Here is a 21976-nt window from a genome sequence, read left to right as displayed (position 1 = left end):
TTGGTGTCAGAACTGTAAGTGTGGTAGTAGTGTGAGAGTAAAAGAGACATACAGAAGGAGAAGTGTAGGTTTTCTACACGACGTAAAACGGAATACTACTCAGCCTTCAGAAGGAAGAGAATTCTGATACAGGCTGCAACGTGGATGAACCTTGAGGACTTCATACTAAGTGAAATAAGACAGTCACAAAAGGATGAATACTGTATGATTCCACTTATGTGAGGTACCTAGAGTAGTCAAACTTATAGAGACAGAAAGTAGAATGGTCGTTGCCGGGAGATGGAGGACATGGAGGATGAGGAGTTGCTGTTTAATGGGTACAGAGTTTCAGTTTTATAAAATGAAGAGTTCTGTGTATGGATGGTAGTGATGGCAGCACAACATTGGGAATATACTCAATGCCACCAAACTGTATATTTAAAAACAGTCGGGGCCAGCCGGGTGGTGTAGTGGTTAAGTTTGTGCTCTCTGCTTCAGAGGCCTGGGGTTCGCAGGTTCAGGTCCCGGGCACAGACATAGGCACCACTTATCAAGCCATGCTGTGGTGGTGTCCCACATATAAAGTAGAGGAAGATGGGCACGAATGTTAGTCCAGGGCCAATCTTCCTCAGCAAAAAGAGGAGGATTGGCAATAGATGTTAGCCCAGGGCCAATCTTCCTCACAAAGAAAGAAAGAAAGAAGGAAAGAAATAAAAAGGTCAAAATGGTCAATTTTATATTATGTGTATTTTACTAGAATTAAAATTTGTGTAAAAAGGGCCTGAAAAGTAAACCATTCCAACAAAGAAGTGCTTGGGGGAGGATGGTGGGGAAGGATCAAAATTTCCTATTTAATGACTTTTTAGAAATAATAACCTGCTTATTTTGGCATTATACAAACATAGGTACAGAGTCTTAATGCATAAGCCCGGCAGAGGAGTGAGGGGGAAGAAAGTCCACTGACCATCTGTAGTCAGAAAAATATTTTCAGATAATTAATATGTCCTGTTTAATTAGCCCCAAACTGAGCTTGGTGCTATAGGAAAGAAAAGAATCGCCCCTTCTTAATAGACAAGTGAGATTAACACATGCAAGTCAAGTATAAGCTGTGCATACTAAATGTAACCTTTCTATAAATAATAATTGTCCTCCTCTGTGCCACACCCTAGCCAGTTGCTGAGTGTACGGAGAGGAGCTTGCAATCCAGTAAAGGCAGACGGTAATCGAGTTCATCGTGGAAAGAACTCAGCTGAGTGGTGGCAGGAGCCCTCAGCTGTGTGGTTCAGAGACAGAGGAAAGCTTTAGTTTTCAGAGAAGACTTCACAGAGACAGAGAGATGTGAGATGGACATGTTGTGTAATTCTTAAACTGGCAGTGAAATAGCACTGTCCTAATCAAACGAGGGTCTGTCTATGGAGGAAAATTAGGTGAGCCCAGACTTCTAAAAAAATGTAAATTTTCAAAGAACGAGTATATATTGGATGAGACAACTTGTGAAGGCACATTCACATAACAGAATCTCACAGCTGTGAACAACCTTAGATTCGTTGAATCCAGCCATCTTGCTTTACAGATGAAGAAACATGTTGCATGATGATATGAGGGCAACATCACAGGAGAAACAAGGCAGGCTTCCTCATAGACAACAGCGAGTGGAGTGTGGTGTAGGAGGCTTTCACAAGAGCGCTGGGCAGTGCTGCTCAGTTACACTATATCTTTTACTCAATCGAGAGTGACTCATAATAATCACTCCATCTTTCTCTTGAGTTAACATGGAATGTACCCAGGAAGGCCAATTCATCAAACCCATGTCCTCCGCAGAGATTGAACCAATAAAGTATAAATAGACCAAGGAGTAAGATATGGTTTAAAATACCAGAAGAGCTAGAGAAGGAGGGTGACTTGGACATGAGACTAAAATTGTCTTCCTTAAGCTCACCACCAGAGAGAGAAGCAGCTTCTTCATCAGTGATTCCCCAAGAGGGTGAAAGTGTTGGTGGGAGTTCCCATTTGGGGCGTTAGAAGAGGGAGGAAATGATCCCTCCCCCACCAATCCTGCCATTTCTCACTTCTTAAGAACTGAGTTAATGCTAAAATTACATCCACCTCTCTTTCTTTGGTTTGCATGATTACTTTTATATCTGAGTTGAACATGGGGGCCTCCGCGTCCTTTAAGAACCACATAAAATTTCTTTCAGTCGCTCAATTCCACAGCCTCTGGAAGTCCAAAGCCCTCCCCATGACCCCAGGATTTCTGCCAGTCCCCAGGGAGCCTACCTCTCTTGGCCTCCGCTGCCTCTTGGTGTCCACTCCCTCTCACCTCCTACTGGCTGTTACCATGATGGTCCAGACATGAAGTTCACCCCTTTCACCAATTTCCACAAACAACACTCACTCAAAAGACACATGAAGACACATATGCTGAAGACCTGGGGGTCGTGGTGGGCCCACATTGAGCACAGCACAGCAAACAACTTAGAAAGCCCTCGTGTGCACGATTTGACCTCTAAAATCCTTTCTGAAGCCCTTCTCTGAGCCTCTCTCCTCCAGCTGTTGTTTCTCTGCCCTTTCTCCCTTGCAGTGTCCAGACGCTTCCTGTCTTGCTAGTTCCTTCCATCTCCCTCTCAAATTGCCCTGGGAACTATCAAAATAGTCTCTAATATACAGAGCAGATCAGAGCTCCCCAATTTTTACTCCTAACCTCCTATGCCCCAAATAGAGAAATGGCGCCCCCTTACTGGGAAACATTCTCATTTGAAGGCATTCGGGATACAGAATATAAACACTTTTTTCTAATACATTTGAAAAAGTCAGCACTTCAACTGTTGTCTTATAAATCTCCAAAGGAGATTATCCAACTTCTCTGAGGTTCTATTAGTATTTTTTTGGTTACGAGGGCCACTTTATAGCTCTTGACCTATTTATTCTCATTCGTATTTGTTCTTCATAAGATCAACCTTAGGATAGGTATTGGAGAAGTAAGACTTAATGGGAGTGACTCTAAATTTCGGTTGTGATACAATACCACCCAAAGACGTGGGGTAGACCAGGCAGGGATGCTCTCTGGACTTCCCATGGGACTGACGTATTTCTCAGCTCCCAGGTGATACAGATGTCAACCAAGCCTGATAACTGATATAGAAAGAAAACTTTCCCCAAGTAAACGAGCCTTCATAATTTGCATGTTTCCTAATGTCGTTTGAATGACAAGCGTGGTTTCCTTTAAAGTGCAGTGATTAATGACATAGAAGACCACCGGAAAACAGAACTCGGAAGCAGACAATTAAGAGGTCCCTGTTCGTTTTAATTTACAAAAAAGACACAGGAAGCTCCTCCTCAGTCGTTGCTTCTGTAGCATGACCGAGTTATTTTCACACCAAGTACGGATTTAGCTATTAATTTTAAACATCTGCATTTGGATGAGCTTAAGATTCATAAATTAGCATATTTGTGTTAAATGTTGTGATGTTATATAATTTGGAAAATTATATGCTTTGAATTTTTAAAGCAATGAACTCACCTTGAATTGCAAGGCTGCATTAGGACTTTCATGGGCCCTGGGTGGGCACTTTTGCCTTTGTGGGCCCCTTTCTCTATGTAACAACGTAACAATATTAAACATTAGATTTTATGAGTGCCTTGGTATAAAGATTAATATAATCCAGGCTGTATTCATTCTTTTTCCTCTGGTTTTAAAATTAACTAAAATTAATATTTTCACTGACCCCTAAAAGTATTGTGGGCCCAAGGAACTGTGCTGGCCATGCCTCATGGAACAGTTGGTCCTGCTGACTTGTCCTGTAAAGTCAGAAACAACCAAGACGTGTCCCAGCAAGGACTGATCCTACTCCTACAAACCTCCTCCCCACCACGACCACCACACACACACACACACACACACACACACACACACACACACCCTTTCACATTTAGATGAAGGCCTTCCAAGTAGTCTTTATGGGAAATAGCACATTTATTCCAGCAACGCTGTCATTTATGAAGTTGTTTAAACTTCAGCTCAATTTGGAGATCTCAGATGAAAATATGAGATTTATGACTTGTTAAAACAAAACTCTCTCAGGGAAAATAATATTTTTGCTACAAAAGAGGGTTTGATTTTTATAGTATCAAACTTTGATAAAACCTAGGTTTAAAATTAAGCATTATATTATATGTATTTGGTTAAAGTGTTTATTTAAAAAAGGCTACTTAGCTAAATGCTTACAAAACTAAGGTTGCCACCTTCTGCTAAATAATAAATATTTCCTCTTGCTGAGTGAATAACATCGAATCATATTTGTCCATTCTCTGGAAACAAACAGTGTCTACCATATTTTTCTTGCAGTATATTCTTTCTATAAGCAGAGAAAATCTAAACAAGGATCTGTTGACTGGTAAGTCCACTGCTTTATTCCCCAGTTGTCATTTTGAGTAAAGCACATGAGACTAATCTTGTCACCTGACTTCTTGAGATTTGTTTCCTATTCCTTTTTATGGGTTATTAAGAGTAAGACAACATACAATACAAAGTCCTTCTTGAAAATTAGTAGTGATACATCCTCCAGTGTCTCTCTCTCATCTTATCAATGATCTAAATAAAAATCATTTGTTCAACATGTATTGAATTCCTATTGTCTTCTAGGCACTGGAATGAATGAGTGCTCACTTCCCAGTGAAGAACTCAAGTCTGGTGGAACAACAGATATATATGAATGATGTGCAAAGTGATGCATGATTAGATTTGCATTTCAGAAAGATGAAAAGCAGTAGTGTGGAGGCTGACAGAGGGCTGCAGTCTTCAGAGTATTGCAATAAGCCCTGGGTGTAAAACGAGGCCCTGGACTCAAGCTGTGGTTGGAGGAGAGGGTGTAGATTCACGATGTTTGTAGGATACCAAACAGACAGAGGGTGTAGGGCGTTGAAAAAGAGGAAGGTGTAAAATATAACACTGACATTTCTAATTTGAGTTGCTAAAAGGGCCTACTCATTAACGGAAAAGCCACTGGATTGCTAATTAAACTTGTAGCTTGGATAACAAATCCAATCATATCCCAGGTAGGCCTAGATCACAATAGTTTTTTCTCCCCTTCTGCATTTGTACTAAACAGATTCATTCCCTGCAGAACATTCCACTTGAGTATTTCTACTATCTTTTGACTCAATCCCTCTTGATGCCATCCAGCAGTCTCTGATCTTTGGAGAGCAGAGGTTCCATGTGATTTCTCTGTGTTCCTCCACTGTCCTCTACCCAGAGGGAGTTTGCAATATGTGTGATGAATTGAATGAAATTGAATTGACTGGGAAAGGGGGTCCTGGGGAAAGTCACTCTAGTTGATTCACCAGAGACTTAGGAAATAGGGCTTAGTATTCTTCTTAGTTCCATTTCTTTGCTTATATTTGTAAAACTGTCTTTTGGATGGGTAGACGGGTGGGGTGTGGCTACGTTGCTAGATATATTCATGATCTTAAGAAAATAAATAAACCACAAAACAACTTTTTAAAAAAGTAGTATAGCTGACCTAAGACAGTCTCTTTTTAGCATCCTCTGAATTTATCAAGACAGAAATAGGAGCAAACATTCAGCGAGGCACCAGGCACTATGTTAAGTCCTCTATAGGCATCAATTTATATAACCCTCCCAGCAACTATGTGAAGTGGGAATTATTTTCATCTCAGTTGTACAGATGGTGGAAGAGGCTTAGGGAGCTCCACTGTGTAATAGGTCACACTGTTAATAAGTGGGAGAATCTGGATTGGAACTTGAGTCTGTTTACTCTAAAGTCCGTGCCTTTAACTACTACAGTCACTGCCTCCAGTATTATATATGAAACATCTGCTAATACAAAGGAGCTAAAACATGAGGAAGATCCAATCTTGGTGTACAGATCACAAGCTCCCATAACTATTTTTCATTAGGAATGTGCTGCACAGCATACAACTTCATAAATGCTATAAGTAGGTCAATAAAATGAATGCTAGGTCTCTTGACTCCTGAACTTTCTTTGGCAGTGTAACATTCTTTATTCCTTTGCACAGCGCCAAATGTGTGAGCTGCCCATTCCACATACTTGATCAATTATACATGCTCATTCCTCCTGACTGAACAAGCCTCCCCTCTGCAACATTGTAACTAAATCACTTCCCTGCATCAGCATTTCATGTAGTATTGTTTCATGGTTCACTATTCTGTGGGATGTTAATAATTGTTAAGCAAAACAGAAAAAGGACATGAGGTCAAGTGAGTTCGGTAAGTCCTGCATTGAACAAGTTCTAAAAGTCTTTTCTTACAGTACTTCTCAGGGCCTTTATTCCACTAGTCTGCATTGCAGATCTAGAGCAGCACTGTCCACGATGGAACCACAAACGCCAGCCACATGTGACTTTTTTTTTTTTCTTTTGTGAGGAAGATCAGCCCTGAGCTAACATCCATGCCAATCCTCCTCTTTTTGCTGAAGAAGACTGGCCCTGGGCTAACATCCATGCCCATCTTCCTCCACTTTATATGGGACGCGCCACAGCATGGCTTGACAAGTGGTGCATCGGTGCGCGCCCGGGATCCAAACCCGGGCTGCCAGCAGCAGAGTGCGCACACTTAACTGCTACACCATGGGGCCGGCCCCCACATGTGTAATTTTAAATTTTATATCAACCACACTCAAAAACCTAGAAAGAAACAGGTGAAATTAATTTTAGTAGTATGTTTTAACCTAATATATCCAAAATATTATCATTTCAACGTGGAATCAATATGACAGTTATTCATGAGACATTTTCATTCTTTTATACATATATATATTTTTTTCTTAATAAGTTGTCAACATCCGATGCACGCAATACATCTCCATTCAGACTTGTCACATTTCAAGCACTCAAGCAAGAGCCTCTTGTGCCTGGTGACCAAGACAGCGCAGCCAGGAGGGTCAGAGTATTCACATTTCTTTAATGGCTTTGACCACAGAACAGTTTTTTTAGGGAGCATATCCCAGGACTAGCACTCTGTGGAAAATTCTTGGGGATTAACTAGTATACATTTAAGAAGAAAATAAAAAATAAAATAATAAAATTGATTCCACAAACACATTTTGTGTTTGTAAAAGATACCCTTAGTGGTTCAGGTAAACTCCAATTTCTCCAAAGTTATTTGCCAAAAGATTTCCTATACATAGATAAGTCTTAGGTTTGGGGTCTCTTGGATTTCAATGTTCTAAAATTTCCAATCTCATAGCCAAGAATCTTAAAATCTTCAAACCCCAAGTCAAATTCAAGCAAAACAGAACAAAAGATGACGAAACCCCAGACGAAAAGGAGAGAGAAGTACAGACAGAAATATTGAGTTGGAAGTCAGAATATCTGGCTTATTTTTCCCCAATTTTTCACTTTTTGTGATTCCAGGCATTTTTACTTTTTCTTCCAGGATCATGTTACTCCCTTCATAAGATGAAGGGGTTTTGAACTAAATAATCTCTGCAGTCTATTCCAGGTCTAACACCTACATTCTGATTTGTAACTTTAAAAACAACTAATAGCCAGTAATTATAGATCTATGCACAAGAATTAATAGGAATAAGAAACATATTTTACTTTTCTGACAAGAACATGAATAATAATTCAGAAAATGCAATTCACTAAATTCTATAGATTGATAGCAGGCAGAACAAAAAAGCACTAAAATAATCTGATTCTATTTATTGAAAAGTTTCAAATCTTCTTACTCACTTTTTCCCCTAAGTGTTTCAGTGTTTGATTATAAAAAGAATTAATAATAATCAATATCTGTGACCACTTGAGTCAGAAGTCTAGAAGACTTGCTAAAAAGAGATAGTCAAGTATAGTATGAGAAAAGAAGTTTGGCTAAATATTTCCAATCACAAATAAAGCCTTAAATTGGAGGCAACTTTTAAAATATGTGATTGAAATATTTCTGCTTCTTTCTTATGTGCTAACAATTACGTAAGAATTTGCGTAATGGAATTCGTTGGATTTTTTTCTTTCTGTTTTTAGATGAGAATAGCTGATTTTCATTCAATTGTTTTACTACCAAATTATCTCGGAACATTTGCTGAAGAGTTGTCAAATTACCATTTTCACTAGTTCATTTTTACAATGTTAAGAATAAATTGCTCTATCACATTGTTCTCAGAAAACGATTAATACTTCGATTTGATTAAGCGAAATAAAGATTGGAATTTCATGTCCATTTGTTTTCTTCCTTTGTTTCCTCAGCTGTTGAGAAATACCCCAATGCAAAGGTGCACTTTGGTCACCGGCTGTTGAAATGTAATCCCGAGGAAGGAATGCTCACAGTGCTTGGGTAACTGCCCGTCAGCCTTTTGACGTCAGGGTGAAGGGTTGGAGTGGAGAGTTTTATCTGTAAACTTTGTTCTTTGGCTCTTTTGAAAGAGTTAAATGATTACTAAAAGGGTCATTCAAATAGTTTCTAGATTCAAAGAATTTTAGATTGAAAAAAGGCCCTAGATGCCTTCTGAATACCAACACCCGGGATTCTTCTTGATTCTCATGCTCGCTCACCCTCCTACAGTATCAGACACCAGCCACCATGGTCTGTTTCAAACCCTCTCCTCCCTTGAAACAGAGGACCCTCCACGGCCTTGCTTCTCCTCTTTCTAGATGCTATTTGTCTGCCTCTCCGTGGCTGCCTCTATTTCCTCTGAAGTTCCAACCCTCATGTTCCAGTCTCTGGCTATGTCATGTATTTTCACTCCATTCAGCCACCACTTGTAAATTCACATCTCTAAAATGAACCTCTTTAGTTAGCCCAGGCCTTGACGTATCTTCATTCTCAATCCTCATTTCAGTCCCAATCAATGTTCATTTCCCATTAAGCACTTTCATGAGTATGTCTTCCCATGATCTCAATCACATCTAAAACCTTGATCATCTATTTCTCTCCAAGCATGTCCCTCTCCTGACCTCCCTAGGACTGTTACCCAAATAGAATCATTCTTGATGAGATCTTTTCCCTATTTTCTCCCACTGAACCTATGAACATCCCCAGTCCTTCTTACTCCTTGTAGGTCTCAGAGCCCATATCTCCTTCTTCCTGAGCACCACAGTCCCCGGGCTCTCACCCCTGCACATGTAAGCTATGCAGTCACCTTGTTCCCCCTCCCTTCTGCATTCTGCCTCCTCTTCAGTTCGTCCACTGCCAAATGAATTTTCTTAAATTACCGCTCTTCATACATCATCTCCCCAGTGGAAAAAAAAATGATTTTCTCTCTTTTGCCAGAATAATGTATTTAAACCTTTGTCTTAAAATTCAAAACCCTCTTTTCTCCTCCTGCCTTTCCCTCCCCACGTTGTATTTTCTTTCCTTAAGCTTGTCTCCTAATCCCCTCTGCTCAAGCCAACCACATTGCTCCTAGAAAATCCTGGTCACATCCCTGCGCTTGATCATACATTCCCTGTGCTTGGAACACTGTCTTCTTTTCAAGATTCTCTTCCTTCTGGCAGGGAAGTCAACTCTTAGTCACACTTCCATGGCCTGGCATGTCTTCATTAATCAGTGTGGTTGTGTGTTACTCTCATTCTCATAAGCAAACCCACGATTGGGATGAGTGTTACCATCTTCATTTTATAGCTTCGACTCAAAGCTCTAAGTCACATATGCAAAAGTGAGTAGTGGCCCCATTGAGTGTCTACTTTTTATACCCAAGTGGAGGTATATCATTATTTTCACCACTAGACTTTTTTTTTGATGGTTCATTTTATTTTTCAGATCTGACAAAGTTCCCAAAGATGTCACTTGTGACCTCATTGTAGGATGTGATGGAGCCTATTCAACTGTCAGAACTCACCTCATGAAGAAACCCCGCTTTGATTACAGCCAGCAATACATTCCTCATGGGTACATGGAATTGACCATTCCACCTAAGGATGGGGATGTAAGTCCTTCCACTTTCTCATCTTCTTTCCATAGCCCTCCCCTCCCCAATATTCTAGTGCAGAAGTGTAGTCTAGAGCACTTGTTCTCTATAGCATGTCTTGGTCAGTTGTGAGGTCTGCCACAAGTACTTGGTAATTAGTAATAAATTGGGGTACAAGTATCCATTAATAATATTGCTCTCACTCCCTTACCTTTTGATATGCATTCCTGAGTAGGAAAGAAAAACAGGAATTCCAACTGCCCTACTGGAAACACCCGGGGGATTTGTCTTACATGATAATGTCATTTTTCTATTTTCTCTTGGGTGTAAAAAATGGATTAAGAATCAGTCCTGGGACTAACAATCTCGAGTTCTTGTGATTAAATCAAATAATAATTATTAAATAAAGTGAAGAGTAAGTTGTTGCAAAGAAATTTCCATTGAGTTTTTCTCATTCCCTGGTTCCCATGTTAAGCCATATGAGGCCTGAGGCAAATACGTGGTACATGTATTTTATATTGTCTTAAGCAAATAAATGCAGGAACTTATTAAGGAAAATTCAAATACCAACAGAACGAATAAGGATCTTGGCTTATAAGTAAGGATAAGTAAACAGCATTAGTTAAATACTTGATGATATCAAATATCCGTTTTTAAAATACTGATTTAATCTATCTAACTGAAATTCAGATCTCTATAAAATAGCTAGTCAATTTGGGATAGTGGTACTATACACCAGGTATATACCAAACTGTATCAGCCAGTTAAATCCATATTTTAACCCTCCACTGTCTTTCTATTTCTTCTTCCTGGTCAGAAACGTATTTACTAATTCTTCTATGCTGATTTTATGTTTTCAGCTGGGTTCTAGTCTCTTTGCTCAGGTTCTGATAATTCTGGATTATAGGATAATAGGATTCTGTCGAAAAATTTTTCCAGACTTGAGTGGAATCATGCCTTCTAATGCAGATTTAAGATAGCCATTTATTTTCTAGGCATTCATATTTAATAGTAATGATCAGTGGTTTATGAAAAGTCTTCACTTTTAATTTATTTGTTATTTCTTATTTATTAATTTTTTTTTTTTTTTTTTTTGTGAGGAGATCAGCCCTGTGCTAACATCCGCCAATCCTCCTCTTTTTTTGCTGAGGAAGACGGCCCTGGGCTAACATCTGTGCCCATCTTCCTCCACTTTATATGAGACGCCGCCACAGCATGGCCCACCAAGCCGTGCGTCGGTGCGCGCCCGGGATCCGAACCAGCGAACCCCGGGCCGCCGCAGCGGAGCGCGCGCACCCAACCGCTTGCGCCACCGGGCCGGCTCCCTTATTTATTAATTTTTATTGTGGCAACATTGATTTATAACATTATATAAATTTCGGGTGTACATCATTATATTTCAATTTCTGTGTGGATTACTAATTCTGTGTGTAATTACCAAAGACTAATTACAATCCATCACCACACACATGTGCTTAATCACTCCTTTCACCTTTTTAAAGAAACACTATCTTGACAAAGCAATGTGACCCAGACATGGGAATATTTTGACATGGCCTAAAAACAATCCTATGAAAATTTCCCTCCTTTCCTCCCTCCCTCCCTCCCTTCCTTCCTCCCTCCCTCTCTTCCTTCCTTTCGCCTTTCCTTCCTCCCTCCCTCTCTTCCTTCCTCCCTCCCTCCTTCCCTCCCTCCGTCCCTCCCTCCCTTCCTTCCTTCCTTTCTTCTTTCCTTCCTTTCTTCTTTGCTTCCTCCCTCCCTCTCTTCCTTCCTCCCTCCCTCCTTCCCTCCCTCCCTCCCTCCCTTCCTTCCTTTCTTCTTTCCTTCCTTCCTTTCTTCTTTGCTTCCTTCCTTCCTTCTCTTTAATGTAACAGAGGCTTTCACTCCATCTCTGATGCCTGGAGTGCAGGTGAGAGATGAGGTGAGCGAAAGGATTGGGTGGATATTAGACGAGTGCTTTTGGGAATTGTATGGGAGGCTCATCGTAAAGCTGCTTTTGCACAGCAAGTAAACTGTTTGTGCTTAGACTTTACATGTGGAGGGACTTACGGTGAGAGGACCAATGGGGATTACAATGACCCTGACCAGGGACAGCTGTTGAGTAAGGAGATCTATTGAGAGCACGACTTGGTAATAAAGAAGCTGAAACTAAAAGGGTTGTTTCTTAGGGTCATAGAGTATGTACGAACATCAAAATGTTTTTGGTATCACACTTGCTATATCAAGACAATGTGTAAACCATTACCTATGCCAATGGTGAAGATAGGAGGTATATATTATCTTCTAATCTGTTTTTTTTTTTAATTTCTTTTATTTATTTATTTATTTTTTTTGTGAGGAAGATCAGCTCTGAGCTAACATCCATACCGATCCTCCTCTTTTTGCTGGGGAAGATTGGCCCTGAGCTAACATCCATGCCCATCTTCCTCCACTTTATGTGGGACGCCACCTCAGCATGGCTTGACAAGCATTGTGTTGGTCCGCGCCTGGGATCCAAACCTGGGCGGCCAGCAGCAGAGCGTGTGCATTTAACTGCTACGCCACGGGGCTGGCCCCTCTTCTGATCTGTTTTTAATCAACAGTTTCAACCTTTGCCATTACAGGAAATGATAAATTGGTCAGCTGTCACTTCTCTGCTTTCCTTATCTTTTGGAGTTCAAAAAGATTATAGAAGTGGTCAAAAGACAGCAAGAGGGAAAAGCAAGGACATTGGCCTCACCCAGGCTGGTCTCCTTACCACCCACCTAAAACACGGTGCTCATTCATGCCGCCCCCACTTTGTCAGCAAGTTCACCCCACCCAGAAGCCAATGTCCTTCACTTGTCATCTAATCTACAAGTCTCTTGTTTTAACCACTTCAGCCCCACAAATTACTTACCTGCTCAGCTTTTATTTCCTATACTTCTCCTTTGGCACCAAATCACTTGTTGTCTCTCTACCTCTTGAATTGTTGCTAAAGAGAAGTTATTGGCTTTTCGTCGGTATACATCTTGCCTATTCAACTGCATTGTAAGATCTTTGAGGTCAGAGAGTTAGGCACTTATTCATTTCTATGTCTCTGTATTAGGCTTTCATTGAGGGTCTGGGGATAGAAAAGCCAGGAAGGAACAAGCTCTTCTCCTAAGACACAAATAACTATAACAGTGTGAAAATGTGAGAGAGGAGACTGTGCTGTGCTTTCTGTGTGCCTCTTACCATGTAAGATATACACGTGGTCAGTGTTCTCTAACCATTCGCAAAAAGTAATACAAATAGTTGGAAAACTATTTAGTTTCAACTAATAGTTGAATGATTGGAAAATCAATTGCATATTCTTTTTTTTTTTTTTTGTGAGGAAGATCAGCCCTGAGCTAACATCCATGCCAATCCTCCTCTTTTTGCTGAGGAAGACTGGCTCTCAGCTAACATCTATTGCCAATCCTCCTCCTTTTTTTCCCCCTTTTCTCCCCAAAGCCCCAGTAGATAGTTGTATGTCATAGTTGCACATCCTTCTAGTTGCTGTATGTGGGACGCCACCTCAGCATGGCCGGAGAAGCGGTGCGTCGGTGCACGCCCGGGATGCGAACCCAGGCCGCCAGCAGCGGAGCAGCTAAGCCATGGGGCCGGCCCCCTGCGTATTCTTATGTATATAAAACCCTTGGGAACCTCAAGGGTTTGGGTCAACTGAGTCTTTGGGTCAATTGATCTGCTCAAGCAATCAATACTTCCTCAGACTGCTATTTCATTGTAGAATTTTCTCCACTATTTATGTGGTAGGAAACAAATGATAAGAAGCTTGTTTGTAAAATTTTGCTTTGCCATGAAATTTAAATGTAGGACATTTCTGTTCATACGAATAAGTCCCCAAATAAGGTGAAAAATAAAGTATAAAAATATTATACACACATATATATACATGCACACACATACATAGTTTTTATGTGTGTGTATATATTCTATATATGTACATACATGTGTGTGTGTGTGTGTGTGTGTGTGTGTGTATGGAACTAAAGGGAGGAGAGAGAAAGAACGTCTTCTTATAGCAAGTTCTCAAATCTTGAATTATACCTGGTATCAAAAACATACCTACGGTTGAGTTTATACAGGCAGAGCACAGTCTTTTCTAAGACGACTTCTACTTTATGCAGCAATAGATGTGCATGTCATTGTGCGTATGACACTGATTTCAATTGCTGTGGAAACAATTATAACATAAGCAGAGTTTGTTTTATACATGTGCTGTATTAATACACTAATCAAACATATATATATCTTTTTCTCTGCAGTATGCCATGGAACCTAATTATCTGCATATTTGGCCTAGAAATACCTTTATGATGATTGCACTTCCTAACACGGTAGTATAGAATTTCTTATCAACCGTAATTTTGCATCTATAATTAATGTTTTTCTTTACTTAATTTTGTACATAGTATGTGTATACCTAACGTCATTGTTTAGTCTTTTTAGTAATGGTAACTTTGAAACTTTGGGATTACTGAGGCAAAGCCTGAAGGAATGCCGATGCTTTACCTTGCGGAGATTTAACATACTGGAATGACCAACGGGACTTTATGGCTGGTGGTGCCTGACCATCATCTCTCCTGCGGCAGTGTAGGAGGAACTGGCCTCCAAATAAAGCCAACGAGATTTAGGCTCTATACTAGACAGTGCATCCAGTCCTTGGGGTCTGTGGGACATTGAGATCCATATCATCCAAAGAGAGCATGGCCGTGCTTGCAGGAGACCCAGTGACCTTTGTGCTATAGACACATAGCTATCTATTTCGCTAGTTGGTCCTTTTCTTTCTCCTGCCAGCAGTCCTGGGGTCCAATGCCTCCTAATACTATCTTAAAAAGAACATTAGAGAAAGAAAGGGAGAAGAAATTCAATCCAACCAACCTATTAGTAATCTAAGGAGCGTAGCATTTGATGGGTGAAAGTGGCTGAAGTTTACGGTGTAGAAATTCTCTTAATCACCGAGAAGCTGGAGAGTATCCGTGGGACTTGGCATAACTTCTCTTTGGGAGTTGAGGGAAGAAAGCGAGAGTGCCCTTCCCATCTGCCTGGACCTTCCTCCTGGGGGCACCTCGGCCACAGCAAGAACCCCGCCGATTTGGGGATCCACTTTGGCGCTGCCATCGCCTGTTCTCTCACGCCGTCCCTCTTCTTCCCACAGAACAAATCTTTCACGTGCACTTTGTTCATGCCCTTTGAAGAGTTTGAAAAGCTTCTAACTAGCAGTGACGTGCTGGCTTTCTTCCAGAAGTACTTTCCAGATTCCATCCCTCTGATTGGAGAGTAAGTTTCGAGATGTGCAGTCGGACCTTTTGCTCCATTGGTTTGAATTATTCAAAATTCAGATAAAGATTATGCACCTTACTTCAGTCTTGGGGAAAATGGCGGATCCTGCAGTGACGGGGATGGGAAGCCCATATTGGTCAAGTCTAAGTGGATGTTATGCTGCAACCAGGAACCAGGAAATCCCCAGGCCGTGGCCAGTTGCCCTGAGAAAGACAGGTCACCACCGTCTCCAGGCCTTTATGTGTTCTGTGCAGGCTCTCAGGCCGCTGGGGGCTGCGTGTGCCACAGAACGTGACTAAGCTTCCTTCCGCTGCTGGACACACAAATCCTTGGCACAGCACGTGCAGCGGCAGCCTCAAGGCTCAGGTCCACCACTTCCTAGCTGTGTAAGCTTTCCTACGGTCTCAGACACCTCGTAGTAAAATGGCAATAGATAATAGTACCTGCCCCAAAGGGTTGTCGTGAGGACTAAGGGGGATCATGCCTATAAATCATTCAGCACAGGGCGTGGCACATGTAAGTTTCCCCCAAACTGACAGCTAATTGTATTAGTTGTCTGGTTTACGACCCATGGCTCCTCTGGCCCATCTGGCCAACATCGCCCTCCATATGGGCCCTGTCACTTGGTCTCATTCAGTGCCTCTGCTCCCCCTGTCCCTCCCTCCTGGAATCCAGCTCCTTTCCTACCTCCAATGATGTCTTCATGGAGGTAGCACAATGCTGCAGAAGGAGGAAAATTTTAATACTGCTTCTGCCCCTTGTTTCTTTGAGTCTCAGATTTTTCATCTTTAAGATGGGCATCAGAATGCTGTTATGAAAATTAAATGAGCTAATTATGTAAAAGGGATGGCCCACTGCCAGCCCATAGCATTTCTTGGAAAATTATCAGTTCTCGTCCTTTCCTGCAGACTAATTCAATCGTCTGTACTGATCTCTCCTTCTCCAACCCGGAAGGGAAATCTCTGCACACCAAAATTTAGCCTTTATTTACTTTTTAAACTTGTTCTGTGGCTATTTCTTGCCTCTCCAAGAAGATTTAATATCCTTGAGTGTAGGTACTGTTTCTCTACTTATAGCTTCCTTAAAACCTCTGTAGATGCTTGACAAATGCCAGCTTGAATACAATTGTCCATTTCCAAAAACATACATTCACGTTAATTTTAATTTTGGTTCGTTGCGGTATAATCAAATGTACAACAGCATCCCAATTTTTCCATGAAAACCCAAAACACACCAATGTATTTGAAAATTGCACCACCCACGTCCACGATAATGGAATTTTTATGACATATAACACAGACATAGTGCAAGTTCTTCAAAGGTAGCCAAACTTGTTCTTTTTCAGATGTGATTAGCATTGTTGCAAACCAAGAAGGTAATTAGAACAACGGAGTTTGGGGACTAGAAGAAACTTCAGTTTCTCCCTTTCCGGTTTTCTTCCTGGTGTTCTTATATATTTTTCAATAAAATCCTACGGTCATAAAGTCAGTAAATCCAAAATAATTGTACAGTAGTTAATATCCAATTTAACATCTTTACATTCTGGTTATTTTCCTCTGAAGGCAAGCCCTGGCACAAGATTTCTTTCTGTTGCCCGCCCAGCCCATGATATCTGTAAAATGCTCTTCTTTTCACTTGAAATCTCACTGTGTGCTGATGGGAGATGCGGCTCACGCCATAGTGCCCTTTTTTGGGCAGGGAATGAATGCGGTAAGTTCTTTATCAGGTAAGTGCCTGAAAGTTTTCTGGATCAGTCTCAACTAAAAAGTCTTAAATAGAAAACATGTCTGAGGCTATCCCCATATAATCTCTGAGAAAACAATGTATTTAACGATCATACCAGCTAACTAGTCAAGTCTTAGATTACTTGATCCAGTAATGTAACATAGAAAAAAGCAGAAAGTATAAGATAGCATTCTGTTTGGTTGGAAAATGTAGTGATAGCTTGAAATTTGGAAACTTGGCTATCAGCAATTCCAGACTTAATTTTTAAAATAGATTTTTTTCTAGAGATTATGCGAGTATATATATTAGGCTCAAAGGAAGAAAAAGATCCCAAATTATGTTTTTTTCTACACTTTTCTTTTCCAAAAGGAAGGAAAACACAATTGACAGGGTTAAATAAAACTATAAAACAGATTAGACATTGAATCCTACTGTTTTCATGGAAGTTTTACCATTCTAGCCAGAAAAAATATTTCAGAAAAGAAATAGTGTTCAAATATTAAACATTAATTTCAAGGAATCCTAAAATAGTTGTCTAGGCAGACAATTATTTCATATGTATATGTTTGATAACTAACAGCTTAATGATGACTAACTTATAGTCATTAGTCATATGTTGTTTTGGTGACTGGGATATATTCCAAGTATAAATGGCCTGTGAATCTAATCAATTATCTTTTCTACAAAGTAGTGGTAAACATTTTGTTTTATAAAAACATAAGAACACATCAATTTTAGCGTAGTGGATAAGTGCCCAAGCTATGGCATTAGAAGGCCTAGGTTTAAACCCTGGGTACAGGATTTATCAAAATATGTTCTTGCACAACTAACTTGTTTTTACTTCCTTATCTTTAAAATTGGGATTCTAATAGCTCCTACTTCATAGAGATTCTCAGGGAGTAAATGAATTCTTTAAATAAAGAATTTAAAAGTGTTATTATCTCAGCCCTATATAGTATTTCTCATCTCTAAATTCCTACAGCATTAGCAGTTTGTATAATTGACAAGTAAATTTATTTGCTTCAGATGTAATCTCTATAATTGATGTGAAAAATATCTAATCTTTCAACTTTTACATATTTTTTTTTTTGTGAGGAAGACCAGCCCTGAGCTAACATCTAATGCCAATCCTCCTCTTTTTGGTGAGGAAAACTGGCCCTGGGCTAACATCCGTGCCCATCTTCCTCTACTTATATGGGACGCCGCTACAACAGCATGGCTTAACAAGCGGTGCATCAGTGTGCACCCAGGATCCGAACCAGCGAACCCCAGGCCACCGAAGGGGAGTGCGTGCACTTAACCACTTGTGCCATGGGGCTGGCCCCACTTTTGCATATTTTTATACTGTCTCTAAAACTATAGTTTGAATTCCTAGAAAGCAGGAAAGCCCAGCTTTGTTTTTCTTCTCCCCCACTGCGTAGTACCTTACTCATTGTGTAGACTTCTTGATACTGGAATTTGCTTTAATCTTGGCTTATGGGAACTAAATTAATATGAGAATCCAATCTTGTCATTAGATTGCTCTAAAAGTGAATCTTAAAGACCTGAATAGTTTAAATATGATTCTAAAACTCCTGGTGGAACAATATAATTATCCTGGCTTCTTGAAGAAGCAATGGAATCTCTCAAAATTACAACCGTAATTTAAAATTTTGATCAAATTCTAAATCGTTATAATCAATATATATATATGAATTGGGCAAAGATAAAATCACCAAGCACACAGTTGATGGTCCTTTATAATCATAATTCAACGCCAAGTGTGACTACTGGACTGGTGTGTGCTGGTTGAGGTAAATATCTTATAAATTATACTCACCAGTGGAAGATCTGTTCAAAATTGCTAGGAAGATTTTATTATTTGCAGTTTATTTTTTCCCATTTCTTTTAAATTTCAGGGCTTTGAAGACTGCTTGGTATTTGATGAGTTAATGGATAAATTCAATAATGACCTTAGTAAGTAAAACTTCTCAAATGAATGTGAACTAGCCCTGCTGATTAATTGTGGGCCTATGTCTGATCCTGGATGATTGCAAACCCATGACACATAGTTCCTGTTTGGGATTATAAATTTTTCTGTTAACAGCCTATGCCTCTGTTGTTGCCCGTATCAGACAAGTTACTCCCAGACAGGGAAACATACTTTCTTTCAAGGTTTGTATGCGAAGGTCTACGCAATGATCCTCACAAAGATAAAAGTCCCGAGGACCAAAGTTTAGCCAAGATGTGCTCCTTTCTCTCCCTTTCAACCCAGGTAGCACCCCTGCCTGCGTCCCCTCCAGCGTGTCCTCAGAAACACTTCTAGAAACCCCAGTGCTTTTTCGCTTTTTGCCTTGTCAAAAGTTGCGTCTGATACTTCCATTTTTTGCCTTTTGATTAAAATTGATTCCACCAATATTTTAATTTTACAAATACTGAAGTTTTAAATTTTTCGATGTAATTCTGAAATTAAATTAAACGTCCACAATTTTCATCTGTAAAATCAATTGCAAACGTAGCCTGAGAACTGGATCACTTTTACTGCTTCTCAGCACCACCTGCTCTCAAAGCCTACTTCTGAATTTAAACCCATTTCAGGGGAAGGATAGACTCAGTGAACTGGCTTTCAACTCACATCCAGATTCTAGTCCTGACCGGCCAACTGATTAGCTCTGTGACCTTGAGCAGGTCACTTCCTGTTTTTAAAGTTTCAGGTTTTCTTTTATTCCCCATCTATAAAGTGGGGATAAAGAGTACAAACTTCAGAGAGTTGTGGTGAAGATTAAATAAAGTGATTTGTGGAAAGCTTTTTTAAAAAAAGCCTGGTGCGAAGTTCACAGGGACTGTTTGCTGTGGTGTACGGGAGTCATTGGACACTGTGGTGTCTGCATCTGATGAGATTCTAGGTTCCAGGGCCAGTTTGTTCTGGTTTTCTTCCTTTCCTTCTCAGTCATCTCGCTCAGATGCTTAGATCCAGAGGCGTTTTGTCTCCTCCTCTCTTCGCCTTCGTGTGAGTGGTTTGCATGTGATAAGGATGATGGAGGTGGATGGAGGGTTCATATATCAGAACACACTGTCAACATTAGTTTTGGTTACTAGAGGACAAAGCTAAAACAATAATAATTAAGACATAAATAACTAACACCATTGATCATTTCATGTGTTGGGTATCTTGCTATTTTTTAATGCACTTTTTCATTTGGTCCTCATCAAAAAACATGGGGCATAGCTAATATTTTTTGTCCCTGTTTTACAGCCGAGGAAATTTAAGCTTAGGATGGTTAAATAACTTGCCCCGAGTCATATAGCAAGGAAGTGTTGATGCTGGGACTTGCAGCCAGATCCTCTGACTTTAGAAATGGCATCCTTAATGACTAGAGTTGTTTGGCCATGTGAAAGTGATGTTAGTCATTAATCTACCAAATATTTATTCTGTATTTATATATACCAGGTTAGGATTTCAAACATGAATAAAACATGGTCTCTGCCTGTGGGAGCTCACAGAATAATGGGGGAGCTGATGTTTAAGCTAATAAGATGTCTTAGGTACAAGGAAACAAATGTGCATGGGGTGGGAAGGGAAATAAAAGGAGAGTAGCAAATTCTAAGCAGGACTGGGGGTCATTTATAGTCATTTATAGGAACTGCTTTCCATTTGTGAAATAAGGAAAATAATGATTTACTAGTCAACAAGTGTGTATAATATTAACTTTATCATAATTTTTATTTAATCACCATAGGAAATGCCTGTGTGTTATTGCTCAGTGTTCGTAGACTGCTAGTCATCCAGCCTGGTTACCCATAGTTTTAAAAGGTAGAGAACATTAGTAGAGAATATACCATTTAATTTGGCCCCTGTAGAGTCCAGCACATTTTTGTAAACTGTTCTGGAAATTATGTATTATTTAACTTGGTTTCTAGGTATGTGTCTTCCTGAATTCTCAAGAATTAGAATTCCAGATGACCATGCAATTTCAGACCTATCCATGTACAATTACATAGAGGTGAGTGAAGAGTTTGGCTTATTCCACGAGATCAGTCACTAATATTCTAACAAACGTTCTTTTCTTTAATTTTTCTTTGCTCCAGCCCCATCTCATGCACGCCGCATAAGAATAGGTATGAAAAGAACACACACACACAGACAACATTCCTTACACGTGGGTGGATTGTGACTACAGAGACGGTGACAATGACCCACATACATCATATCTCTCTACATTTCAGGGACAATTAGGCGGGAAGAAAGATGACAAAATATCTGGTTTTGGTCTCCTATAATTCACAGGTTCAAACCTTAGATATTTAGTAGAGTTGGTAATATGCTATTTTAATGAAAATATAACTGATTTTGTTAACATATTTAGAAAATCTAAGAAATGTTAAATGACCTTTCCACTCTTAACATTATAAGCTACAAACTTAGAGTACTGTCAGCTATCTTTGTGGCCTTAAGCACTGAAAAAAATACGTAATATCAAAGAAATTCATGGTCAGAAGATTAATGCTCAGAAGAAGAACACAATTCCATTTTGAGCCAGTCAGATGAAAAGCTCATGATAAATGGTTATGGTTATAGTTTTTAAATAATCAAACGAAAAAATTTACAAGATAAATTTAAAGAAAAGAGTGTAGCTGTTTTCTACATCTCCCAAAGACAGAAAGAAAGAAAGTAGACTTCAACTTGAGCAGAATTGTTTCATAGGTGGTGAACGAAGTTCTATAAGATACTTCAAGTCTTCACTGATGTATCTTGCCTGTGTCCTAAAAAACAAGACAGCTACAACACAATATTTGCCCTGAATATGGAGTAGGTCAAGACAAACATAGCGGGGCCGGCCCCGTGTCTTAGCAGTTAAGTGCGCGCGCTCCGATGCTGGTGGCCTGGGTTTGGACCCCGGGCGCGCACCGACGCACCGCTTCTCCGGTCATGCTGAGGCCGCATCCCACATACAGGAACTAGAAGGATGTGCAACTATGACATACAACTATCTACTGGGGCTTTGGGGGAAAAAAAGGAGGAGGATTGGCAATAGATGTTAGCTCAGAGCCGGTCTTCCTCAGCAAAAAGAGGAGGATTGGCATGGATGTTAGCTCAGGCCTGATCTTCCTCACAAAAAAAA

At 40.0% G+C, this 21976-nt stretch overlaps 1 protein-coding gene across 1 annotated transcript in view; it reads left to right on the top strand.

Moving 5' to 3' along the window:
* KMO (kynurenine 3-monooxygenase) overlaps positions 1-21976 on the top strand; it is a 45521-nt gene that overhangs the window by 21232 nt on the left and 2313 nt on the right. Inside the window, exons 5-12 of the mRNA XM_058533917.1 lie at positions 4325-4373; positions 8203-8290; positions 9716-9881; positions 14132-14203; positions 15025-15146; positions 16712-16859; positions 18773-18830; positions 20775-20857. Of these exons, the coding sequence (XP_058389900.1) occupies positions 4325-4373; positions 8203-8290; positions 9716-9881; positions 14132-14203; positions 15025-15146; positions 16712-16859; positions 18773-18830; positions 20775-20857 (786 nt within the window). The remainder of the gene's footprint in view (positions 1-4324; positions 4374-8202; positions 8291-9715; positions 9882-14131; positions 14204-15024; positions 15147-16711; positions 16860-18772; positions 18831-20774; positions 20858-21976) is intronic.

This window comes from Diceros bicornis, chromosome 38, assembly GCF_020826845.1.
Source record: "Diceros bicornis minor isolate mBicDic1 chromosome 38, mDicBic1.mat.cur, whole genome shotgun sequence".
NCBI classification, from domain to species: domain Eukaryota; kingdom Metazoa; phylum Chordata; class Mammalia; order Perissodactyla; family Rhinocerotidae; genus Diceros; species Diceros bicornis.
This window is presented reverse-complemented; position numbering and strand designations above follow the sequence as displayed.